This window comes from Helicoverpa zea, chromosome 29, assembly GCF_022581195.2.
Source record: "Helicoverpa zea isolate HzStark_Cry1AcR chromosome 29, ilHelZeax1.1, whole genome shotgun sequence".
Taxonomy (NCBI): Eukaryota; Metazoa; Arthropoda; class Insecta; order Lepidoptera; family Noctuidae; genus Helicoverpa; species Helicoverpa zea.
The window spans coordinates 1,360,719-1,388,310 of NC_061480.1; the positions used below are offsets into that span (position 1 = coordinate 1,360,719).

At 37.7% G+C, this 27,592-nt stretch overlaps 3 protein-coding genes and 1 long non-coding RNA gene across 4 annotated transcripts; 2 read left to right on the plus strand and 2 right to left on the minus strand.

The window, feature by feature from the left end:
* Window positions 1-927: 927 nt before the first annotated feature.
* LOC124644160 lies at window positions 928-2,664 on the plus strand. Its single transcript, XM_047183396.1, has 2 exons — window positions 928-1,251; window positions 1,395-2,664. Exons 1-2 carry the CDS (start codon window positions 1,124-1,126, stop codon window positions 2,560-2,562), a joined length of 1,296 nt encoding a protein of 431 aa, XP_047039352.1. The 5' UTR covers window positions 928-1,123; the 3' UTR covers window positions 2,563-2,664.
* On the minus strand, window positions 2,662-6,000 carry LOC124644159. Its single transcript, XM_047183395.1, has 5 exons — window positions 5,930-6,000; window positions 5,498-5,753; window positions 5,014-5,118; window positions 3,835-4,883; window positions 2,662-2,856 (listed from the first exon to the last, which is right to left on the minus strand). Exons 1-5 carry the CDS (start codon window positions 5,954-5,956, stop codon window positions 2,674-2,676), a joined length of 1,620 nt encoding a protein of 539 aa, XP_047039351.1. The 5' UTR covers window positions 5,957-6,000; the 3' UTR covers window positions 2,662-2,673.
* A 3,438-nt stretch (window positions 6,001-9,438) lies between these two features.
* LOC124644084 lies at window positions 9,439-15,044 on the minus strand. Its single transcript, XR_006986004.1, has 2 exons — window positions 14,935-15,044; window positions 9,439-9,568 (listed from the first exon to the last, which is right to left on the minus strand). It is a non-coding gene; the product is annotated as an uncharacterized LOC124644084 (long non-coding RNA).
* A 527-nt stretch (window positions 15,045-15,571) lies between these two features.
* LOC124644236 (otolith matrix protein OMM-64-like) lies at window positions 15,572-24,583 on the plus strand. Its single transcript, XM_047183485.1, has 12 exons — window positions 15,572-15,838; window positions 16,503-16,601; window positions 17,533-17,738; window positions 18,602-18,704; window positions 19,120-19,230; window positions 20,364-20,471; window positions 21,360-21,486; window positions 21,773-22,005; window positions 22,535-22,657; window positions 23,150-23,240; window positions 23,566-24,304; window positions 24,443-24,583. Exons 1-11 carry the CDS (start codon window positions 15,791-15,793, stop codon window positions 23,736-23,738), a joined length of 1,422 nt encoding a protein of 473 aa, XP_047039441.1. The 5' UTR covers window positions 15,572-15,790; the 3' UTR covers window positions 23,739-24,304; window positions 24,443-24,583.
* The last annotated feature ends 3,009 nt before the right edge of the window (window positions 24,584-27,592 follow it).

The following is a 27,592-nucleotide window of genomic DNA, read 5'->3' on the forward strand; positions in this document are numbered from 1 at the left end:
CGTCGCAGGGTGGCTGATCTCCGGCCACCATAGGGCGCGACCTGCGGGCGACAGACTAGGGACGTCTGTCGTCCGATCAGAAACAGGCCTCAAGACGGTGGCGTTGTGTTGCGCGCGCCTCTCTTAGTGGAGCTTGCTGTGGCCGCTGGGTGACGGCCACAGAGGGTGACGGGGCCCGCCTTTGAACATCTAGCGGGCCAATACCTGTCGGGGGTGCGGAAGAATGCTTTTGGCGATACCCGTGCCCTCGACAATAGGTAATAGAAGGCAACACTGGGTGGGTTTTTAGCCGGTAAGAGTCCGGCACACCCCCTCCACCGACCTCAGGTGGAGGGAAGTCCATGAGGATTTTCCCCCTGCCAAAAAAAAAAGTCATCTAACTTTATTTTCAGTAAACTTAATTACCTACATGTTGGGAACTACATAGAACCAGTCTCATGCCGTTCCCAATATTGTACTGTAGATTTGGTTACCAGCTAGATAGCATTTTGATTTACACTTGTGTAAAGAAAGAGAGTTTTTGCCCTAAGAGTTACTCGGCAAGAGAAGAAACTAAAAGCCTTGAAAGCATAGTCGCTACATAAAATGTATCTAATATACAGACGATTTTTTGAAACTGAACCGACTTGAAAAATTTTCTTCCCAACCCAAGTAACATAATCTACATTTTGTTCCGGTATCCCGGGCACCTGAAACGTGGGTGAGCCACGGGAAATCGTCTGGTAAAAAATTATTATCGATTGATTTAAATATTGTCCCTGGGCCCCGATTCTCCTAATAGGGTAGATGACAGTAAGAAAATATTTGGAAAATTTATGTTTTTTATGGTAGCTAAATATCTAAAAATCTTAAAATTTAATTAAATTGAATAAATAAATCACGATTATTTAATATTTTTTAACTTTAAAATTCCTAAAATACAGTCCTCAGTCACGTGACAACGAACGCCAATGAGAGCGCGTGACGTCGTATGTTGCAATACAAAACAACTTGACATTAGCTTGACATATTCATTATCATTACGGTCGTAATAATATTGTGGTTTTCATTAGTTTCTCTTACTTTCTTTCGTTTTTCTTACTTAATTATACTATACTAATACTAGAAACTGTTGGTAACGACAATGGAAGCAGGGTTTTTAAAAGCGACTAGCAGTAACTTGCCCAAAGTCGATGTTATTATGTTGGGTGCGTTTTTCGCAAATAATACCAATTTTTGCTCTGCCGAATTCCGGAATACCAAAACTTCATTGTAAGTATTTAACAGTACAGCAATATAATAAAACTTTTAACCATTCAACAAAAGTTACAATATAAATATGTAAATTCATTTTGTTTATAGGTTATGTATGTGTATTCTCATGTAAGAAACACTTCTCATAATTTCTTTTTCAGATCATCTCGTGCATCATACGGGGATGATGCAATTAGCTACGTGCAATTAAAACGTGACGGAAAACTTTGCACCATAAAATGTAAAATATGTCCAGAGCATAAAGTGCGCTCCAAACTATACACAGTGACATTAGTTATTGACGAAGAAGAGGACTTGATTTGTTCCTTAGAGTGCCATGACTGCGTAGCTTCCCATGGCGGTTGCAAGCATGCCATAGCGTTTGTCATGTGGATTCATCGCAGGAGTGAAGAGCCATCATGCACGTCCACTGAGTGTTATTGGAAAAAGTCGAAACTGTCACAAGTTGGTACCAGTCTTAAATGCATAACTGCAAAAGAAATGTCCAAGGGCTGTCCTAGTTTGTCATCGAATTCGAGTGTGCTTGCAAAGTATTTACACGAAGCAAGTAAAAGAAAAATTGAGGACTGTGAATTATTAAAATATCAGCCCAACTCAAACCTTTCAGATACAGCATTAGTTTCAATGCATCAACTTGTGTTTAAATTTAAAGAAAAATGTTCTGAAATATTTATTCAAAATGTTAATATACCAGATATTACTATCAGAAAAGTTGAAAAAGAAACTAGAAATCAATACAAAAGCAGACTATGGTATGAACTGCGGTATGGCCGAATAACCGCATCTAGAGCTTTCGAAGTAAGTCGCTGTAAGACCCCAGATGGCACATTAATATCAACAATTATGGGTGGACAGATACCAGACACACCAGCAATGAGAAGAGGAAGGATTTTAGAAGACTCGGTGAGGCAAATTTTGCAACGAAAGTTAAAGAAAACAATTAGAACGTGTGGGCTAATATTGAACTCAAAATATCCTATGATCGCTGGATCACCAGATGGTATCTGTGAAGAATACATAATAGAAATTAAGTGCCCTACAAGTGCAAAAACTTTTATGAATTATATAAAAGATGGGAAAACTACTGAAAGATATTATTATCAAATCCAAATTCAGATGTACTTGGCTGATTTAAAAAAGTGCATATTTTGTGTAGCTGATCCTAAATTTAGTGAAAACAAGAAAATTGAAATGTTATATGTTGATTATGATGAAAAATTTGTTGTAAATATTATAGAAACCAATTTGGTTCCATTTTGGCAAAACAATGTATATCCATTATTATATCAAAGTATAAACAACTCCTAACTAGGTTTTGTTTATACTTTGATATAATAATGGATATACTAGGTTTAATATTCATGTTACTTTTTGTATAAAAATAATTATAATAAATAAAACAAGGCATCATTTGAAGTTTTATTTAATTAGAGAATCTTGCAAATTAATTAAAGCACATGCTATAGTAATAATATCATCTAATATTTTTACATGATTTGTATTGACACATGCATGTGGTCTTAACATATTAAATTCTCTCAAACGCCGTATCACACGTTCCACATGTATTCTTAAACTAGCAATTTGTTTCGTTTGCTTAGCCTCAACCCATAGACATAATATTAGTAAACAGGACTGCGCATATAAACCCAAAAAACGAGCCGAGTGAAACAGTTAGTACGGAGGCTGTCTGTCCCTTTCTAATAGGGTGACTATGAGATTAAGCTATGTGAGACAAATCCGAATTTGCTAAGATTATTAAACACAGATTAGTATTGAAGTTTTAACTTACGCAGTTTGTGACCTTAAGATACTAATAAAGGCTTTTAATAATTAGCGGAAATTAGCAGTATAAAAGCAGGAAGATTCGAAGTGAAGACTGTTTTTTTTGTATTTCTACTTCATATATAGACTTCTGAGCCATTTATGTCGCCTTTCTTCATTTTTTGGGAAGCTATAACAATAGTACAACAGTTTTAAAATCCATCACCCATATTTTGACTCGTTACAAGAATTCATGGGCACCCTAGTTGTTTGGTTTACGAAAATGTTATTATTAGCTAACCTGTGGAACGATATATTGCAACCACCATAGGATTCACTTTTGCAAGTGGAAACGCAACACTTTTTCACCATTTTAATAGTTTAAATTGATTTAATACAAAAAAATATAAACAAAATTTTAAATGCTGATTACGCGCCAAGAATGTTCAGGGTTACCGCTAGAAAATAAAAAAAAGCAAAATAAAAATTTATGTTGTTTATGTTTTAATAATAAATACGAATAAATTAATGCGATTGTTATTAATTTGTTGACTTACAATTGTTAAAATAAGATAAAAATATAAGTGATTCAATTGTTTTTTGGGAAGACAAAACTTTTGATCACAATTTTTTTTTATGCTGGCAAGGTGTTAGAAAGAGACAAACAGCCTCCGTTCGAACTATCCCTCTCGGCTCGGATTTGCCTCTGTGTATTATGCAACCAATTTAGTACCTTATTGCGTTAGAATAGAGTTCATTTTCGTAAATATATATTTTGAGCGTGCGCAATCTTGTTTAGTAATATTATATCTATGCCTCAACCTTACTTAGTTTTCCACCCGATTGTACACTTGGAGGTCTAACTAATTGAACCCTAGACTTTAATAAAAACTGTTCAATGTGTTTGAACCCTCTGTCTGCCATTACAACCATTCCTTTTTCTAAAGTATTTACAAAATCACACGATTCTACCAAGCATGTATCCGTTGTTCTGCCCCCAAATCCTTGCGATATGTAGTTCACTAATCCATTTGGAGTGCAAGATATTAAATATTTAATTGTATTGGCTTTTTTATATTCAGACCAAGTTAATGCTTGGTTGACTGACTTAGATGGCTTTTGCACCTCAATTTCTAAACAGTCAATAATGCAGCTAACGTTATAATATTTATGCCTAAATGCAATGGGCAGGGTTTTTCTATTTAATTCTTTATCTATGTTCACAATGAATGGACGCAACACACTTGCTAATGTAAGCACATGTTTAAAAAAAATTTTGGTAACATTCGACGGTGTCATTGCAAAGTCATCAGCTAGTTCTTGATTTTTAGTGTCTAAGCGAATTTTTTTCAAACATAACATCAAATTTTCTATTGAAATATTGGTTTCTTTACTTATTATGTCCAATAAAAAGTAACTGCTTTTGGGTATTCCAATGTAAAACCTAGGTTTATTTTTAATTTTATTAATTATATTTTGTACAGCTTCAATTGATTTTTTCTCCTGTTTAACTGTTTCGCTGCCGCCTGAAGTAGATTTTGTAGACGGTGAAGATTCTGAATGAGTCACAGTTGACTTACATAAAGAAAAATCACTATCTGAGTTATCTTCTTCCCATAACAACTTCTTTGATATTCCAGATCCAGATGGTCGTGATAGTTTAGGTTGTACATGTTCAACTTTAAATGGAGATGTAGAAACATTTTTGCTATATCTGAATGGTGAAGGTGGTGAAGCTGCCTGGTCCACTGATTTCTTTTGTGTTTGAGTAGCTTTGCTTCTGTATTTCTTTGTCAGCAATACTTGTACACATTTATTTGCTGTTTTTTTAGGTTCTTGTAAAATTCCTCTGATCATGTGTGAATCTGAAAAAAATAATAGTGGTTCCATATAAATATTTATTGAAATATACATCATAAATATAGTATTAAAAAATGATGTACTACTATTGTAAATATTAAAATAGTCAGCTAATGAGTTGGTACATGAGAATACCTGAATTTGTAACAGAAGATTCTCCTTGAACTGAACTAGTGCTGGCAATGCTGCTCTCAACTGTTTTATTTAAGCAATCTTCTGTTTTTCTAGTTTTTTGTAAATCTGAAAAGAAATAGATGATGAAAATGGATTTATTCCAGATAAATTTAATAGTTAAACACTTATTGTTTTAGAGGTTTTTATTTATTTATTTAATTTCATGAACATTTGTACAGAGGCAGACTTATACCTAAAGATTATCTACTAGTCAACCTTCAGGTGATTTGGAGACGTTGGGTAGGTGCATATTTAAATTGTGAGATTGCACACACTTTAAAAATAAATATAGGTATATAAATTAAGTACTTTAAATAATCTCAATATCAATTATTTATGCTTATATTGAACCTTATAAGATAGATCAAAATAATGTACTACAGTGCTGTACAACATACACATTAAAAATGTCTGTAAATAAGTTGGTAACAGAACATGAATTTACCTTCATTAATAACTGGAGATTTTTCTTGAACTGGAGTAGTTTTGGCAATGCTGCTGTCTGTTTTATTTAAGCACTCTGCTATTATAGTCATCCTTTGTCTTTTTAGAGCACATGGTCGTTCCAAACCACTGCTTGCTCGTTTTCTTCTATCTGGTTGACAATCAAATTTACTAGGTAAAATATCTGGTTTCATCCGAACTTGCGATACAAATCCCATGACATGATATTCCATGTAATTTTCCATATCATTTGGCAACTGTAATTTAAAGTCTTATATAATTAAAGTTTTTGTTAGAAATACTCATTCGTATTCTAACCTAAAAATCCAAGTTGCATTCAACGGAAAAAAACTATCTTTTTTAGATATTACTTATTATTATTACGTTAATATATTTAACGAACATTACTTATAGCAAAAAAGTTAAAACTTACATCGAAATGATCCTCACAAAAGTACATTTTTGAATCCAAAGCCACATTCACGTCGCGTCTTGCAAGTTGTAGCCACTTTTTTTTTTTTTTATTATTTATTATTCAAAATATCAGATTTACAATTTGGTTACATAACAGTAAACATACCGACACAAACCATCGCGGGTTTAACAGTGGTATGTCAGCCACGGCAACTCGGTGACACATTTATACATAGGTATACATTATATATACATAAGGAGTTACTTTCTAGATCGCACTGCAGTCTAGAAAGTACTTCTTTAGTATCTTTTGACAGTTTTTAGGATTTATTTTACTGCAGAGTTCAATGGGCAGGTCATTTAAATATGATGGTAGCATACATTCCCACGTCCTTGTTCCATAGATATTATTAGATTTAGGTATGATAAATGTAGGTAAATATGTTAAACAACGCAACGACTTTAGCCTTTCGTATTTACGGATATTGAGAATATTGTGACAATTTTCACTTATAACGCGTAAACGTACCTTATCAAATACATTAACAATTTGACAGTGCTTAAATAAACCCGAGTCATCATCTTGGAATTGCTGTTTTATTTTTTTGGGTACTATCGTTTTTAAAATGCGTAACTGTAACTTGTAAATGTCTTCAATATAAGTCTTGTATGTTCGTCCGTAGCTACTTAGGCCGTAATCAATTACGGAATCAGCCAATGCCAAGTACAATGTTCTAAGTATTTTATATGGTAGTTTATACTTAAGTATCGATAGTTTTGCTAATATAGACCTGAGCTTATTGCATACATGATCGATGTGCGGCCTCCAGTGGAAGTTACTATCTATTATCAGACCAAGGTACATATGCTGAGTCACTAGCTCCAATGAGGAGCAACTACACGCTTTGACCGGTCGGTGAAGACACAGGTGCTCATGAGCAACGACAGAAGGCACACAAGACGCTGTCAGGTAAGGTGAGTGTATGTAAATTAACTTAGTTTTTTTTGTATTAATTACAAGACCAACGTCATGGGCCCACTTGCATAAGAGGTCGAAGTTACACTGCATCACTCTCTGCGCCTCACGTATGTCTTTATGTGCAGCAACCAAACATGTGTCGTCAGCAAATTGGTACACGGAGCCTTCTGTGAAAATGTTACACATGTCGTTCACGTACAGTAAGTATTCAGTTGGCCCGATAATTGAACCTTGTGCTGTGCCTTTATCAGTTGAGACCATGCTACTTAACGAACCCGCGACACACACCGACGTGTAGCGGTTCTTGTGGTAGTTTTTGAACCAATCTAATAATGGACCCCGTATACCATTTTGCTCTAATTTATTAAATAGTGTATTATATTCCAAACAATCGAAAGCTTTACTAAAGTCAATGAGGACAACAAGTACATGTTCGCGATTGTTCAGGCACTTGTTGACCCCATTACTAAAATTAGATAATAATTGTGAGGTATTTTTATTTTTTTGAAATCCGTATTGTTTATCATTAATAACATTATTTTTTGTCAAGTAATTGTTAATTTCTAGTCCGAGATACCTCTCAATTATCTTATCGATACATGATAAAATAGTAATAGGCCTGTAGTTGTTTACATCTTTGTACGAACCATTCTTATGGATAGGTCTTACTATACCAATCTTTAATTGATCAGGGTACGAGGACGTGGCAATGCATCTGTTAATTAGGTGCGTTATAACGGGGGTAATTTTTTCATGAATATATTTTAAATCTTTGACGCGGATGCCATCGAAACCTGGACATTTCCTCTCATTGAGGTGTTTTATAATAAAAGATACAACCTCCTCTTTGGCCTTCTGTAGTCTCATTGATAAGTGACATTTATTAATATAGCAATTATCGTCTAAAATAGGTGTGTTACACTGAAATTTGCATGTATTTTTGACATTATTTCTGAATTCAGAGGCGAATTTATTGGATACAACATTTGGCAATAATTTAAAGTGTTTTATAATTATTTCATCTATAGATTTATTTATTTTTCCACAAAGGGTATTAATAGTTGCCCAAATTTTTTTAGAATTATGAAAATTTGATTTTACCTCTTTCATAAAGTAATTATTTCTTACATTATTAATATGTTTATTTGTTTTATTTCTGTACTTATTATATAATAGTCTGTTTGCCAGATTACTTTTATCTTTAAGCCAGATATCTAATAATTGATCTCTTTTTTCACACATTTTTTCTATTCTGGTACTTTTCCATATACAAGTTTGTCTTTTACTAGTTTTAATTTTTATATTATACTTGCATTTCTCGTACACATCAGAAAATTTATCCAAGATAAAACATAAAATATCTTTAGGGTTGTCGTAATCCAAGGCCACACTCCAATTAATATTAATCAATTCATTTTGTAGCTTACAATTATCTAATTTACTAATGGTTTTGTATTGAGTGGCTTTGTTTACATACGTATTGTCGACTAGCGCGCAACCGGTTATGAAGTGGTCGGCTAAGGCATTTTTTATAACAGCTGTTTGTGCAGTGCGACAGTCGACACTACGTATAAAAATATGATCAATACATGATTTTGTTATGCACTCACCTCGCTTATCTATTCGGGTAAACTGGTTTATTCCACATTCTAGACCCAATTCACAGAGTGTGTTTAAATAATGATTTGTTATCGAAGATTTTTGTTTCAAATCGATGTTCATGTCACCTACCAGGATGAAATTATTTTTTTGCGAATATTTGTTTATTAGCCTACCTAACTCTTCGATGAACAGTCTCTTATTTGTATCAGGAGGTCTATACACAACACACAAACCAACAGTTGCACCATAGTCCGTTTTTAGCTCGCCGTTTATAGACTCGAAGTTTAGTGTACGCGAAGGTAGTCTGGTGAAGCAAATGCTCTTGTGCACATACACGATGACACCGCCTCCCTTCCTATTATCACGCAGCTGAGTCTCCATGTCGTAGTTGTCGAGCTCAAACAATGATTTCGTCCAATCAGAGATGTTTGCCTCGGTGATAATGACCAGGTGAATAGTCTGAGGGCAGTTCGTAACGACGTATTCGAGTTGAGAGAAATTCTTCAACATCGATCTGATATTTACGTGAAGCATTGTTATTGAGTTATATGTATATGGTATATCTTCTGTGAATTCATTCCAATGTTTGTATGTATTTTCAAGTATTTGTTCAATTCATTCCAATGTATTTGTTCGCCTTTGTTCATTTCTAGGCACATGTATAAATAGTTTTTCAGGTGTTTTAATAGTCGAGCTTTCGCACTGAGGCACTATACAATATTTGTAAAACTTGTGATCCATTTTATTGCTTTAATTATAAGAACGCTTCATCCACCAAAAACAAACAGCACTGTGTTTTGCAACGTATGACGTCACACGATTCGCCATGACAGTTTGAGGCGTTTTGGTGGTCATATGTCAAAAAATTCATAAAAATACAAAATAAAATATGTTTCAGTTTGTATTTTACTGAAATATTAATATTTCAGTTCTTCTTCTTCTTCTTCTTTTTGTTTATGGCTCCTTCATTTGTATCGAAGATTTTGCCAACGTCAAGGTAGGAAATGACACTGATCGGTTTTTAATTAAAAATAAAATAATACTTATTATTCTCTAGTGACTACAGCGATTGTAGAGCTGAAAAAGGGGGACAAAACATTTGTTAGTATTTGTGACAAACACGAGACGGCACAGCTGTTAGAACATAAATGATTAATTGTCAGTATTGTCAATGTCATACATATTTGAAGTAAGAGCGAAAAAGTAACATCGAAACAATAATAACTATTGTGAGTATAGGCGGTGAATTATGTTATATATATATCTGATTAATACTAATAAACTTATATAACGTTTTAATAATGGGAGAATGGACTAGGGTTAGTAAAAAAGGAATGTTAATAGGACGTGGGATGTCATTAGGAAGGAGGTCATAAAGGGGCGTAATAAGACGGGGGCAGGAAAAGAATAAGTGTTCCAGAGTACCCTCCTCCAGGCCACATTCACAGATAGAATGATCTCTGACTCTGATCTTAGCCAAAAAAACTGGAGTACAGACAAAACCAAGCCGCAATCGAATGATGACCGATGTAGCCAATTTCTTAAAATTCTTGTGTTTACTAAACCAAGCTTTGTGAGGAATAGAAGGTTGAATGGATCCGAAGAATTTACCTTTGACTTTACGGGTTTTCTGCCAAAGGGAATCCCAGCTCTTCATCATAGAAGGTTTGGCGGTGCAGCACAGATCTCGAGGGAAACAAGTCCTGAGGTAAGAATCATCTCCATTTCGAATTGCTACCTTGGCAAGAGAATCTGCATTATCGTTACCCACGATGCCCGAGTGACTGGGGATCCAGGCCAAAGTAACTTGAATACCTGAAGAGTGACATTTAAACAGAAGTTGCTTGATCTGAAGAATAATGGGGAAGTTATGACGAGCACGAAAAGGAAATTTTATCAAATCTTGAAGGCAGCTTAGAGAGTCAGAAAGAATTAAAGTTTTGTTTAGACTATGAGAATCGACGTATTTAACAGCTTCTAAAAGGGCTATTGATTCCCCTGTATAGATAGAGGAGTGTGGAGAAACTTTATTGCTCAGAATAATTTTATATTTAGGGATCCACACCGCAGTTCCCACAATGCCATCTTCTGAAATTTTGGAAGCATCAGTGTACATAGTGAGCCAGTCTTGCCAGTCTTCGGTTAAAATCTTATTTAATTTATTATTAGCACCAGGGTCATGTTTGGAAATACCGAGGCTGAGAATGACTTTCGGTTGAAAGAGTAACGTTTCGAAACTAACTTCAAAAAGAGGGTTAGTATTGGACTGGACTAGGGATATGTGGGGATCATTGACTTTACTGTAGCTGTTAATAAGGGGAGGAGGAAGTTTGTGTGACCAGTAACGGGAAGAGGCAATAAGCTCATGCAGTGTTTTTAAAAGAGGAAGAAGGGGGTGGGATTTAATTTGGAGAGCTTTGAAAAAGAATCTATCCGAGAGGTATTGTCTGCGTAAGTTAAGAGGAGGATCCAAACATTCCACCTGCAGAGCGTTTATAGGGGAACATTTCATAGCTCCTGTAATAATTCGCAAACATTTGGCTTGGATCTTATCCAATTTGGCTAAGGCAATTTTGTTACATGGCTCCAACAGAAAGCTGCCGTAGTCAAAGTGGCTCCGGATTATGGCATTATAAAGGATTCTTTGGGTTGATGGGTGAGCACCCCACCGAACCCCAGAAAGGGCACGTAGGGCGTTCACACCTTTTTCACATTTTTTGCTAATGTATTCTAGATGGTGAAGGCCAGATAATTTAGAGTCAAGAATTATACCGAGAAATTTAATTTTGTCAAGAGTAGAAATGGGAACATTATCAATAGATAGGTTAATAGGGGGGATATTACGTTTGCGAGAAAAGACAACCGCATTGCATTTAGGCACTGATAGGCTAAGGCCATGGTCGCATAGCCACTGATTGAGGTAGTATAGAGCAGAGTTTAAGCGAGAAGAGGCATCTTGAGGGGAGGAGAAACTATAATAGAGGGCAATATCATCCGCGTACTGTAGAATTTTGCAGAAGCAGTTAACCGAAGACTCTAAATCGTGAGTATATAAGTTATACAGGATAGGGCTTAAGACCGAGCCCTGGGGCAGGCCTTTCCAGACTAAACGGGATGGGGAAACGGAATGTTGATGACGGATAGTGATCGTTCGAGACATTAGCATGTTGCAGATTATGTTAACCAACCTCACAGGAACACTCAGCTGATGCATCTTCTGCCTGAGTAGTGGAAGTTGGACGTTATCGTAAGCTGATGCAACATCAAGAAAGACACCAACTACGCTTTCATTTTTTGAAAAAGCGATTCGAACATCCGAAACGAAAATGCTAAGGCTGTCCAGAGTACCCATTCCTCTTCGGAAGCCAAACTGAGAAGGAGATAAGATGCCTTTACTTTCCAAAAACCATTCAAGCCGGTTCTTGATAAGGTTCTCCATGATTTTAGCCAGAACAGAGGACAGAGCAATGGGTCTGTATGAGGAGGAATCTTTTGGATTTTTACCAGGCTTTAATATTGGAATGATAATTTGGCATTTCCAAGACTCGGGGACTACCCCAGAGAGGAAGAAAGAGTTGAAAAGGTTGAGGAGTATTTGTTTACAAAGAGAAGAGGATTTACAGATGAAAGAATATGGGATACCATCTACACCCGGGGCGGAATCCCGCAGATGGTCCAAAGCACAAGATAATTCAGAAAGAGAAAAAGGTTCATCGAATTTATCAGAAGAGGGGGGAGGAGAGTCTGACAAGGAAAGGCATTCAAAACTAGGGACAGAGGGAGGGGCTAGCTTACTTATGAAGTCTTCTAGCCAGCAACTGGAGTCATTGGAAGAAATGTCTGAGGAATGGGCGTCTAAGACTCTGCGATATGCCTTAATTCTTTTCCAGACTATCGATACTGGTGAACGGGGAGACAACGATTCGCAGAAGTTATGCCAACCAGATTTTTTCTTTTTCGCCAATAATCTGCAGGTGCGTGCCGAAGTTTTCTTAAGATCGAGATAATTGGTCATATTAATAGAGGATGCGTATCGGATTTCTGCTTCTCTCCGTTTTCGAACGCTATCGGTGCACTCGGCGTCCCACCATGGAGGGGAGGAAATAAATTTCCGGGCAGAGTTTTTTAGGGGGATAGACGCGTCAGCCGCACGTTTTAAAGAGGAGACAAAATTTTCATAGACGTCATGGGAATTAGAGGAGTTTACCTGGGGAAGGGTGTGAAGTTCTGAATCTACCAAGGAAGAAAATTTACCCCAGTCAGCTTGAAGGAGGCGATATTTCTGGAGAGGTTGAATGGGAGGGTTAGGGGAGAAGGAATTATGAAAAGTAATTAAGATGGGGAAATGGTCACTGCCATATGAATTAGGCAGGACAGACCAAGAGAGAATTGAGACTAGAGTGGGAGAGGCAAAAGAAAGGTCAGGGACACTAGCATTTTGTGTAGGGGAGACCCTACGGGTAGCAGATCCATCATTCAGGACACAGAGGTTCATATCATCTAGTAGGTCTAGTAGAAAGCTAGATGAGGGATCATTAGTATGAGAACCCCAGAGCGTGTGACGGCAATTAAAATCGCCTAGCACCACCAAAGGGCTGGGAATGGTGGAGAGAATATGGTTAAATTCAGACAGGATGTTGGCATTAGGGTGAGGAATGTAGGCGGAAACAAAGGAGACGTCCATGGCTCTAATGGCAACAACATGGAGACCAGGATTATGTAGAGGGATGGGAATCTGGGAAAAGGGGACTGATCTGCTAACCAGCAGGGCGCATCCCGCTCGACCGTCGTCTCTGTCATCCCGGAGACACGAGAAACCAGGAACCCTAAAAGGGGACCCCGGCCTCAACCATGTCTCCGACAAGGCAAAAACAACGGGATTGTGGCGATTCAATAGGAACAGTAAATCGTGCTTTTTTTGAGTGATACTTCTGCTATTCCATTGAAGGATCTTTGGCATTTCTACGGATCCAAGATTGAAGCAGCTGCTCAACAAGTATGAGGACGTTGTTCGGTATGGCATCACTAAATTTGGAGAGGATGTTGATAAGGGAGCAAGTGAGAAGTTCAATAAGGTTATCATTAGGAGTACAAAGGGGAGTGGATTCTGTGTTAGGAGGCTGCTGTAAAGCACAGCCATTTGGCTGAGAGGAATTGGGGGACGATACAATCGACCTATGGGCCTGAACATCGTATGACTTGCTCAGCTCGGGTCTAGGTCTGGGGGAACGGAAAACTGTTTTGGTGTACGATGTTTTGGAGGGGGAGGCAGATGGAGAAGAAGGAGACAAGAGAGGGGAAGCAAAAAGCTGAGAGAAGTCGGGAGCGAGAGCCTGTGTGGAATGGTATTGTGGGGAGTTCGCCGTGACGTTAGAGTAGAAGCGTTTAACTCGCGGGAATCTTGCAGACGCCTCACTATAGCTGAGGTTCTCCTGAGACATAACCATTTTGATATTTTTTTGGCGTGAATGTTCAGGGCATTGATCGTCTGTAGCCTTGTGGTTGCCACCATCGCATAAAATGCAAGTTACCTGTGAGTCAGGGACGTTGCAGCTGTCACCAGGATGCGGCTGAGCGCATTTAAAGCATCGAGCTTTCGACCTACACTGAGAGCGGATGTGGCCAAAACGGAGGCAGTTGCGGCATTGGATTGTTGGGAGATGATAGACTGAGACAGGGAGGGAGGCATTGTAACAGAAAACTCTCTCTGGGAGAGTTTGACCAGCGAAAGTCAGAACCACCGTAGAAGAAGGGGACCACGTTACTGTATCCCCTTTCTTATTTTTAAAGTTGAGGCGTCTAGCCCGAATGACCTCCCCACAATTGCGAGGAGTTTCTACCCCTGAGACTAAGTCCTCCAAGGTCCAGTCGGTAGGGATATCCCTGACAATGCCCATACGAGTAATTTGGAAGCGGGGGATTTTAGCACTATAGTTATTTGAGGTAAGAAAGTCACTCTCCACAAAACTATTGGCCTCCGAAGCAGTCTTGAATTCAATGGCGAGTTTATTGCGTCCTAGGGACTTAATTCCACCTTCAGAAATGCCTTTGACGTTATTTTTGTGCAAGAACTGAGCGAACTTCAGGACTTTTAAAGTTGTACCAGTGGCAGGATCAGGCTCAATTTTGGATACAAAAACAGTGAAGGGTGCTCTGTCACACTCATTGTAGAAAAGTTTGGAGTTGGTTTCGAATCCAGGCTTCGAAAAAACCGACTGAATTGAATCAGACGGAGGTCTGTTTTTCTTGGATTCAATGGAGGAATCTGAATCCGCAGGTCGTTTAAGGGCAGATCTCTGCTGAAGACTTACATTTATGTCTTGGGAACAATCTAAGATGTCTATATCTGGAGGAACCCCTCCACCCCCATCAGGGGGTTCTTTGTCACTCATTTCCTTGGGAAATGAGTGTTAAATACTTAGACTATATAAATTTAGACTTACAAAAATCCTTCACCAAACAAAAAACAAAAACACACCACAGAAACAGCACTAAAACCTCTTTCCGAAAGCAAAATTTAAGGTTAAGTAAGCACACCGTGTCAAGACCAAACCTCGAATCAATATTTCAGTTACATTTGGCCATAGGGCGCGCTATGAGTAAGTTTTTAAAAATTATTCAACTACCCTATTTTACTTAAGCGTCATACGATTCACGTTCGACTCGATTCGACTGATATCCGATCCCGACTCGATTACGATTGAAGCGTATGTGGCATTCCGCTATTTTTTCTTTGAAATAAACGTTTTTATCCTTTTCTGTCATTCAATAATGAATCATTTTGTCTGCAAATGATTTACGATTGCAAAATGATTGTACAGCAAACTTCCGTATAGACCAAAGTTAAAAAAAAAGCAGACCAATCGCACACCAATCAAATGTCAATCGAATACGATTGGTCTTTTATTAGTAGCGGAATGCCCGATATGGTTAAAACTGCTATTGCAATCATATTGCGATTCAATTTCTACTCGATTTTGACATTATTAACTTAGGAGAATCGGGTCCCTGGACTTCCCTAAAACTGTCAAAACTCTGCTAGCGTCGCATTGCGTTCCATTGCTGTACTGAAATATTCCATATCTTTAGACTTGTATCATTCCTTCTCTGTTTATAAATCGTAATATTGTGAGACAAAACATACAAATATTGGAACATTGGAACATCGATTGATTGAAACCGGATTGAGGTTATAATTCCGTAAATTCTGTAAAGAAAGTATCTTTATGAGATAAATTATGTTATTTAAATGTTATATTGCACAGAAATAGAAAAAAAACCTTTTAGTTCAGTTTTGCAATGTCTGATGTTGAAGAACCACCGACTAAGATGTCGAAATACGAAGAGGTATGATAGCATATATTTTTCATTTTTTAATTGTGAATGCTTCCTTTTGCCTTTTATTACATTTATTTGTTTGAAGAACTTGTTATTTATAGTTTAAATGTAAAACTAGAGTTATTATTTATACTTATAATTTTCTATATCGATTGATATGCCTTGAATCACAATAAAGCACGATATTTAGTCAGTGGCTCATCATGGGGGTGGATTTTATAGAGTTTTGTAAGCTAATAATGGCTAGTAACATTTAGTTGAGGTTCCACCCTCGTCTCGGGCAACTATTTCCAGCCAGGACCTAGTTTTTTATTTCTCAGCTCTTACAATTTTCTTAGTTCCGAATCTATTGCATAGTCTTTGCTACACTTTGGCCCACCAGGTCTCGGGTTCGATTCCCGGAACGGGCCAAAATCGCTGTATTATATGGGTTTTAGAAACTTTCACAAAGCAGCCCTGAGTCTGGAAGTTGGAAGTGTTACACACCCAAGCTTAGAAGGGCACCTAAAGCCGACATCCCCTAATGCTACTCAGTAGCAACTGTTGTCATGATTTCATGTCAGAGGCCATCAGGATTTGAGAAAACTCTGACTCCAGGGCTTCCTAGGTGATTAAACCTGCAGCTCACTCTATAGGAAGAAGAAGACTTAATATTACTCTATGTTGTTTGCAGTACTTAGAACCGGAGCCGGAAGGTGAGGATGTGATGGAGGAAGGTCAGGAAGAGTGGCTCAGTGAAGGAGTGCTCACTGACGATGATTATGTTCAAACGGTAAGTTTATTTACTCTGCTAGATGACCAGCAATCAGTGTGATGCTTCACAAAAGTCTGCAAAGGCCTATTTGAAATAAAAAAAAATAACTTTGAGTTTGATGATTTTCTTGACTGTCTACTTAATTGAGAGATATTGTAAGACCAAAATTCCTGCAGAGTGCAAATGTATCTTCTCTTGTATGCAAATATTTTTAAAATGTCTACAAAACTACAACCTTCATTTGTCCACTGATCTTTTTCTTCTTCTTATCGTTTATAGCAGAACACTGTCACAAGACGGTGTCCGCCTTCCGTGTCTTCTTCTTCCACTTTGCTCTATCCAGGACATCATCCCTTTCGGGTTCGCGAAGTCCACTGATAATATTATTATCAAAAAAATATACATTGTGTGTCGTTCACAATCACATTAAATCCTATCGCATATACTTTATGATATTCTATGGTGAATTGTAAAAAAAATTACCTAATCCATTCAGTGGTTTAGCCACAGGAGTCATTTGTCGTTTTTATAATTTACGACATCATGTGTAAAGCAGATATCAAGTTAGCAGTATCGAATGCTTTGATCAGTTGACAGCTGTCAGTTTTCAAGGGAAAATTTCAGTTGTTTGTAATGACTGACTTTTATATGGTGTCCTAATTTTCGCACATTTTTATTCTATTTACTTTGTTTGAAAAATACATTTTTTTATTTTTACGTATATTGCTTTTTTCTTTGTGTTAATCGACATATATTAACCAGAATATTAACGCATTTCATTTAATGTGATTGTGAACGACACACCCGATATAATTAACCCCTTGTATGCCGGTGCGCAGATCTATGCTAGACACAATGAATTTTCTTTTGTTCTTTAATTAGCAGCATTCAGGAGGTTAAAGAATAAAAATTAAAAACAAAGATAATAATCTAAAATTCTCTATCCTAGACCAAACAAGATGACACAGACCACGCGCTCACAATAGACCAGGAAACTACACAGAGTAACGAGACGGAAGCCATGCAGACGTCCACCGCAGACACGGCCGATGATACCAGCAATATGACGCAGAACATTGAGGAGCAGCTGAATAATATGGACAGTACGAATAATGGTGATGAGCTGCCGGACGATTTGGATGCGTTTTTGATCAGGTATTTGTTTTTTTTTTTAATATTCGTGGTAGCCTACTGGGTAAAGAAATAAAGTTTCAAGTATGGGTATGTGGGTAACAATTCCAGGTCAGGCAAGTACCAATGCAACTTTTCTATGTTTGTATGTACATCTTGAGTTAATCTTAGACACCAACTACTGTGTTACGGATGGCACGTTAAACTGTAGGTCCCGGCTGTCATTGAACAACTTTGACACTCGTTGCAGGTAGTCAGAAGCCAGTAAGTTTGACAACCAATCTTATCAAGGGGTATTGGGTCGCCCGGGCAACTGGGTTGAGCAGGTCAGATAGGCAGTCACTACTTATACTCAGCTGCATCCGGTTAGACTGGGAGCCGACCCCAACACAGCTGGGAAAAGCCTCCAGAGATGATGAAATATTTATTTTTAGAAAATAAATAAATATGTACATCTTGCGTATTCCCTGATTATTAAGTTTCTTGATAGTCTTTATGCATGTCAGATAATTATATGAATAAGACCTTATGACTTCTTAACAAGAGATAGGTACAATTACGCTCGTAAGTTAATTCTGACAAACAGTCTCATGGATATAATATAATAATCGCATTAGACCTTATCACCTTTGGAAAAAGAATAAAACACATTTGTACCTGAGGTCTTTGTCGTTTTATAACAAAAAAACTTATAATTTAGCACGGTGAGGCGATTTTGATGAAATATGTCTTAGAACCACCACATGATCAAACCTATATCTCTCTCTGGCTAGTTTACTTCAATTGACCAATTTTTATCCACTTCTTTGGTAGAAACTTAATCCTTTATCTATTGTAAACTTATTTTATTCATCTATTTATTTATATTAATTAACAAATATTTACAGAAAGACAGACGGCCATGTTGTGGAAGCGAAACTACAGGATGAGACTGATATACCTAAAGCTAAGCCTGAGGAGGATGATGGCAACGACACGGATGATCTACTGGTAATATAAAATTATTTGGTAATACAACACTAAGGGTTCCATACCATTATTTAGAAAATGAGCAAAAAAAACACGTTTGTTGTATGGGCGCCCCCCAAACTATTTATTTTATTTTAGTTTTCAATATTTTTTGTTATAGCGGCAACTGAAATATATCATCTGTGAAAATTTCAGCTATCTAACTATCACGGTTCATGAGATACAGCCTGGTGACAGACGGACGGACGGACAGAGGAGCGAAAACAATAGGGTCCCGTTTTACCCTTTGGGTATGGAACCCTAATAAAAACAATTCCATAAAAATATAATACATAAATAAACAAAATATACATAAATGTATAAGATATATTTAATTATAAATTATATTTTGTTGTTAAATACTTGACTATCTAAGTATTGTTTCTCTTCTTCACAGCGTATGTTAGGAGACGGTGAACAGAAAGCCAAGAAGAAAACGTTCAAGATCATAAAGGCTGATAAAGATGAAGACCAGGCCTCCACCGATGATGATGACTTCATTTATGAGGTATTTCTTTAAATCATCAATATCATCCATCCTCCTGCCCTTATCTCAATTTTATTCATGGTCGGCGCAATATATTTTCTCCTTCCATACTCTTCTATCTGCCGTCATCTCACAAGTAACATTCTTACCATACATCTACTTTCACACAATCCATTTCTTTAAATATATACTAATATTAGAAAGCTGAAGAGTTTGTTGGTTTAAAAGGGCTAATCTCAGGAATTACTGGTCCGAACAGATAAAATAAATAATAAATTAATTGTTAGATAGCCCATTTATCAACAAAGACTATAGGTTATTTTTTATGCGGGTGAAACCGCAGGGAACAGCTAGTTTATATGGATATACTTGGATTGAAAACTGGTCGATGGGTATGTCAGATATATACCCAGATTTCAAATCAGTTGCCAAAATATATCTGACAGCCAATTTCACCAAAATCGGCTCATCTATTATAATTATTCTCATCATCTCCCGAGCCTTTTTCCCAACTATGTTGAGGTTGGCTTCCAGTCTAACCGGATGCAGCTGAGTACCAGTGCTTTACTATCTGACCTCCACAACCCAGTTACACGGGCAACCCGATACCCCTTGGCTAGACTGGTGTCAGACTTACTGGCTTCTGACTACCCGTAACAACTGCCAAGGATGTTCAATGACAGCCGGGACCTACAGTTTAACGTGCCATCCGAAACACAGTCAGTGTCTAAGATATACTTAGAAAGTACATACAAATTTAGAAAAGTTGCACTGGTACTTGCCTGACCTGGAATCGAACCAATAGGCCCCGTTGGTTCCAATAGGCCCCCACGATTTTTTAATAATCTAGAAATCTAATCGTTATAAAAAGAAACCGCTGGCAGAAGCTAGTTATTAATATTATTATTTGTATGTATACCCGACCTCGGGACTGTAAAGTCCCGGATTTTTGGGAGGCGAACGTGGGGCCGAAGCCAACACGCTGAAGCCCTTTTGAGACAACTTTAATGAAATGATGACACAAAACCGACGATTATCCCTGTATACACTATAGAAACGTACCCAAGGACAATCCCCGGTTCTGTGCTAAACTATTGCTAACTATGGATGAAAACTACTTGGGCTATATTATTATAATATGTTTGTATTTCCAGCAAAGTCAAGTAAAAACTCTGAAACTGGCTAAGAACGCTTTGATCAAGAGGACTGCCACCAAAGCTGTGCCCGAAGACATGAGCGACGGAGACGATGAGACTGAACAGGTAACTAACATTTATTTATCAACTAGCTTCTACTCGCCCTTGCACCCGCTTCCCGAAGGAACTTTCCCCAACTATAACATAAAAAAACGGCCAAGTGCGAGTCTATGGGTTCCGTAGCATTATTTATAACGTTTATCACGTTTGTTGTATGGGAGCCCCTCAAAATATTTATGGTATTCTAGTTTTCAGTATTTGTTGTCAGCGGCTACAGAAACCATACATTTGTGAAAATTTCAACTCTCTAACTATCACGGTTCATGAAATACAGCGTGGTGACAGACGGACGGACGGATAGAGGAGCGAAAACAATAGGTCCCGTTTTACCCTTTGTGTACGGAACCCTAAAAAGTGGCAACTTGACTTTTATAAGAGCTTGTAAAGGCCTAAATGGAATAAAATTACTTTGTTTTTAATTTTGAACATTTATGTCGTTGTGATGTTTAAGCTGCATTATTGTCTAGTGCTGTCAAAGTCCGTTCAGCCGTTTGCACATGAAGTTGCAAACAAACATGCATGCACGTAGACACGCAAACACTCATGCACACACAGACAGACACGCATGTATATGGTCACACACACACGCGCGCAAGTAGAATACACACAATAATTTCTGATTATATCATTACCATCATCATCCTCCGAGCCTTTTTCCCAAACTATGTTGGGGTCGGCTTCCAGTCTATCCGAATGTAGCTGAGTACCAGAGCTGTACAAGGAGCGACTGCCCTATCTGACCTCCTCAACCCAGTTAGCCGGGCAACCCAATACCCCTTGGTTAGACTCATTATATCATCACCATTATTTAATCAGTCTGTCCGTTTAACTCTGAAAGCATAACAAACAAATTCACTATCTTCATATTAGTATAGAAAAGTATTATATTTTCAGTCAACAGACGAAGGATCGACCGTACAGCGTATGTTCGAAGTTAAGAAATCGGGATCAAAGTCTGACAGTCAGAAGAAAGTCGTCAAACACGTTCGAGCCAACAATAATAATAGTTTGAATAGATCACGTGAGTATTATTATTTATTTTTAAAAATTTGACCTTGAAACTTTTGTGTAGAAGGATTTCGACCTTGAAATCAGATTTCGGCCTTACAAATCTGATATCAGTGTTTAGCCTGCATTCAAAATTCCAGACATCAGCTTTAACCTATAGTTTACGTACTTCAAACTAGATTTCGGCCTATAGTCCGGATTGCGGAATTTATTCTTAATATATTTGAACTAATTATATACCGGCCTACAGATCAGATGTCGATCTCTATAAAGTAACCATAGTTATTTTACCATTACAGAAAAAACAGAAACGAAGTCCAATAAACAGACTTTCAAAAACCACAAGTCTGTGAAACCAACAGTTATACATAAGAAGTCGTTAGAAGTCGAAACCCCGGCGCCGTTCAAGCCGCTAGAAAAAGAGAAGTCGAGAGAGAAAGTCTCGAAGTCGGAAGTAAAAAATGATGATTTTGATGAAATTATCGATGAAGAAGAATTTTTGGATGATGACGAATATGAGTTGGATGAAGAGGTAAGATTTTTATTTGATGAGACCGCTATTATACAAAAAGTATTATTTGAAACTTTTAAAGTTTATGGTGAATTAGCGATAGGGAAAAAACATCAGATACAAACAACAAACGGTATCTACATGAAAAATTAATTTACGATCATTATAAAGTTTATATGATACTAAAACACCAACATTTTTTTATTTTTATTTTTTTTATTAATAATACCTTACCGCAGAATTGAGGGTCCGCGCTTTTTTGATGTTTGAAAAGTGCTAATTTATCAGCCCAATTTCACTATAAGTTTTAGAGTTTGAGTTTGGAAAACTACCGTCCATTTGCAAAACTAATAGTTTCATCAGGTATAATCATCATCATCATCATTTCAGCCATAGGATGTCCACTGCAGAACATAGGCCTCCCCCTTAGATCTCCACAGATACCTGTTGGAGGCGACCTTAATCCAGCGTCGACGGCGACCTTTATAAGGTCGTCTGTCCACCTTATCAGGTATAATGGGTATAAAATATTGTGTTCTGTTGTTGTCAGGAGTTCGCAGAAGGTTCAGAAGGTGAGGACAGTAAGAAACAGCGAATCATGAAGCCGGAGATGATGGATGAAGAGGTTCCTAGTGATGCTGAGAGCCGCTCTGAAGATGGCAGCCTTTATGATGTAAGTTAGACATTCAAATAAGTTAATCAGAGTCATAAGGATTTTTTTTCATTGTATACATAATACCTATAAATGATTTGATTTGAAAAAATTATAACACGAATTTTGAATGAACTCACGATTTTCACCCGACTGCGCCCCGCAAAGAAGGTTAATGTGTTTTGTTTCTTAAATAAAGAAGTATTTGACATTTCTAGAGACAGCCATATGCATGACAAACTCGCAAGCTACTGAACGAATCATGCTTGAAGTCATAATCTGCTCTTTTACCCAACTATATTGAGGTTGGCTTACCAGTGTTTTACAAGGGGCGACTGCCTATCTGATCTCAACCCAGTTACCCGGGCAATCCAAAATACCCTTTATTAAGACTTTCCAGTTTCTGACTACCCGGAACGGCTGCCTAAATTGTTCAAATGAACGTTCAGTAGGCTGCGGCCTCTTTTCACACAGATAAAAAATCATTAATCCTTATTATTAAATGGTTTTCAGGAGTTACCCTCTTCAGACTCCGATGATTTGGACGACTGGTTCACACTGGACATCCGAGCAGAAAGAGCGGGTGACTACCTACCGTTATTAGGTATGAATCAGCATATACAAATGCAAATATTCTTTATTTGTTTTCTACTTGATTTATAGCAAAAAGGTAAACAATTTCAATCGAAATGTTTCTAGGACTAATTCCTTGGTTCAAGTCCCTTGGATAATAAAGCATATGCCTTTTGGTTAGGTATTTTAACTAAAAGTAAACAACTTCGAAAAAATCACAGCTAGGCAAGGTCATCTTGAAGCTTTGTGTTTGAGTCTCACAACCAACTGTATTTTTTTTCTTTCAATCTTACCTCTGTTCACAATTTCTTCTTTCTCGACAAACCTTAACATGACTCAAAATGTTCTCATTCCAGGAACGAAAGCAAAAGAACTTCTACTAGCAGAGAGAAAACGCGTCAGTGCAAGAGTAGCCACATTACGTCAAAGTCTATCAGCTTTAACCGACAGCGCCAGGAGGCAGGCCGACCAGCTCCGAGCCGCTGCCATGGCACTCGCAGAGATAGACGACACTCTGAAAGCGGCCTGACCTTGACCTTAAAAGTTGACCTTGAATTTCTCAGATGACCTTGAGTTTCAAGATGACCTTGAAGTTTGATTGATGAATTAAATATGAAAAAACCCTTTTAATCGTGTACCGATTTGACTAATTTGTGTAACTTGTGTCATAACCAAATTACATCTCAATCGGTTCAGTTGTTTTTAGTGGTAACGTGATGAATTCACTGTTGTGTTTCTAATAATGTTTTAAAATTGGAAATAGAATTTTGAATAGAATTTGCTAAATTGAGAATAGATTTTTGGGTATTAAAACCAATTTTGACTGTAGCAGCCATTTGAATCTTGTATTGTAAATCTATTTGTTTCCAATTTCATCTCCCGAGCCTTTTTCCCAACTATGTTGGAGTCGGCTTCCAGTCTAACCGGATGTAGCTGAGTACCAGTGTGCCACAAGAAGCGACTGCCTATCTGACCTCCTCAACCCAGTTACCCGGGCAACCTAATACCCCATGGTTAGACTGAATATTAAGATTTTTGAGGTGTAAAAAATATTTTAGAATATCGAGACATAATATTAAACGTATACAATGCACAGTACAGTTACCGGCACGGATGTCGGGCTCTCGGCGGAAGAGTGGGGATCGCTTTGCGCACCCGTACGCATAAGGCAGTAAGGCAGTAAATCGCTTGTGCGCAGGTGAAGGTCAGGGCCCGACATCCGTGCCGGTAACTGTACCTCGATACAGTTTTTTAGGACAAATTCGAGTAAAGTTTTTTAAATGTAAGGACTTAATTTTAGTACCTATAGTGTAAGTTAGTGTTAAAATTTGTAAATAAAACTATTTGTTTAATAAAATATACATTTCAATTGTACGTTTGTTTTTATTAATTCTAATTCTTCTGGTATTTTTTTTTTTGGTTTTTTTTGAGTAATTTTCTTTATTTACAAAGTTATATTTACAACACAAAAAAAAACTTTCCTAGTAGAACAATAAAAAAATATATATATATATATAAAAATCATCCCCATCGCTGTCAACTGGGAGCGTACCCAAGAGGCTGGCAGCATTACCTCGTTGGATGGCCATGCTGATCCTTTGTCCGAGGTAATAGCCAACCTTTTGGTCACGAGAACCGTCAACCAGCCGCCTAGACAGGTCTTTAAATAGGGTGTGCGCATTCGGACCCCACGACCCGAGGGTTTCAACCCCAAACGGTTCGAAAATATAGTTGCCGACAAGGCCACTATATTTCCGCCGCTTGAGGTTCTCCGCAGCCGCAGCGGCAGCAGCAGCACAGCACGCAGAACTTGGAAGATGGGATGGCGCAAGAGTATCGACGCAGGTTGCGTCCCATACTAAAGGCCTACCCATCTTCCAAGGGAATAAAGACATGCCGTCTGGTCTCTTACCGTCGTCGCGTGCCAGGCCATTTGGTTCCAGTACAGCTGGCACCCCGACGGCAACAAGAGCCCGACGTATAATGTCGTTGATATTTGCGTGCCGCGCAATACGGCCCGCACTACGGCTGCACGACAGGCCGTGGTGTCCGAGGCTGGTGACAGCCTCACCACAGTGGCAGCGATGAGGGGAGCAGCACGGTGCTCCTAAACGTAAACAGGTAGCGAGGCGGAAATTAATTAATTCTTGCCTAAATTAGAATCTATTAAATAAGGTTTTATCTCACGAAATGCGGTGAGCAATTAAATACTTGTGTGTGTAAATATATGCACGTTGTGGTTCTTTCACAAACGTTAGGCATATTTTAAATTTTAACACATGTGCCACATAGGATGACTGCTTCTGACCCGCCCTTTACCGACCCATTATCCCTTTTGTAAGTCCAGTGTCATACTTACTGGCTTCTGACTACCCGTAACGACTGCCGTAGCAGTTCAAATAGCAGCCAGGACATACAGTTTATTGTGCCTTTCGAAACATGGAACTGACCGCCCCAAGCGTTGCTTACCCTTAGGGTGCGTCTACACTACACGGTCCATGTAGCTACCGCAAGTGACAAGAGCACGCGGGTGGGTATCTTGCTTTGGTACATGCGCGAGTCGCTGGACCCGCACGTTTTTAAAATACATGTAATCTGTGTAATGATGTCGAACAATAAAATAGTATTGATGTTTTTATGTTGTTTATTTTATTATTACACTGCACTTAAATGTACTTATTGCTAATTGCTAATTTAATATAAAATACGCAGAGAACGATATGGCCGTGCAGGCGAGCGCTGGCCAGAGAGAAAGAGGGTTGGTGGAGGCGGAAGCGTTTCATAAAATATTTAATAAATGTCAATGTCAGATTTTTGTGTTTGGATCATAGATATAATATTACTAAACAAGATTGCGCACGCTCAAAATATATATTTACGAAAATGAACTCTATTCTAACGCAATAAGGTACTAAATTGGTTGCATAATACACAGAGGCAAATCCGAGCCGAGAGGGATAGTTCGAACGGAGGCTGTTTGTCTCTTTCTAACACCTTGCCAGCATAAAAAAATGTTGTGATCAAAAGTTTTGTCTTCCCAAAAACAATTGAATCACTTATATTTTTATCTTATTTTAACAATTGTCAGTCAACAAATTAATAACAATCGCATTAATTTATTCGTATTTATTATTAAAACATAAACAACATAAATTTTTATTTTGCTTTTTTTTATTTTCTAGCGGTAACCCTGAACATTCTTGGCGCGTAATCAGCATTTAAAATGTTGTTTATTTTTTTTGTATTAAATCAATTTAAACTATTAAAATGGTGAAAAAGTGTTGCGTTTCTACTTGCAAAAGTGAATTCTATGGTGGTTGCAATATATCGTTCCACAGGTTAGCTAATAATAACATTTTCGTAAACCAAACAACTAGGGTGCCCATGAATTCTTGTAACGAGTCAAAATATGGGTGATGGATTTTAAAACTGTTGTACTATTGTTATAGCTTCCCAAAAAATGAAGAAAGGCGACATAAATGGCTCAGCAGTCTATATATGAAGTAGAAATACAAAAAGAAAACAGGCTTCACTTCGAATCTTCCTGCTTTTATACTGCTAATTTCCGCTAATTATTAAAAGCCTTTATTAGTATCTTAAGGTCACAAACTGCGAAAGTTAAAACTTCAATACTAATCTGTGTTTAATAATCTTAGCAAATTCGGATTTGTCTCACATAGCTTAATCTCATAGTCACCCTATTAGAAAGGGACAGACAGCCTCCGTACTAACTGTTTCACTCGGCTCGTTTTTTGGGTTTATATGCGCAGTCCTGTTTACTAATATTATGTCTATGGTTTGGATACACTCCGCTACAATCTGCGCATGTCCCTCAACAAAATTACATTGTATACAAATTTATACATCAAAAAATGTTTAAGGTGCTTCTTACGTACAGACAGACATGTGTTGCTGGGGAGTTTGTTGCGCCACTTCTTCATCCCACCAAAAACACACAGGAAGTGGTGAAGGGTGGGCGTTTTGGGTGGTTTTGGGAGCTGTCTTTTGTAAATTCCTCGACGTTCAAAAAATGCTGTCTTGCAGCCAAGTTTGAATAAAGGATTTTTGATTTTGATTTCAACATGCGCAAGACACTTGCACCGTGTAGTTTCACCCCTTATGATCGATCCACGTAGGTTTGAATTAGCCACGAACTCTTATTCATGAGTAGGTACCTAGAATAAATCCTCATCGTCTATATGTAACTACGGTAGGATAATCTATAATTATCTACGAAGGTTTTACAATCACTCAAAGATAGTCACAGATGAAAAGCCGTTACCATGACAACGGTATTTATTATTTCGATATCACCAGAAAAGAACCGAAGACTGAGTTAAAAGTGGTTTATTTTTGTAAAGTATTAACTACATTTGTGACAAA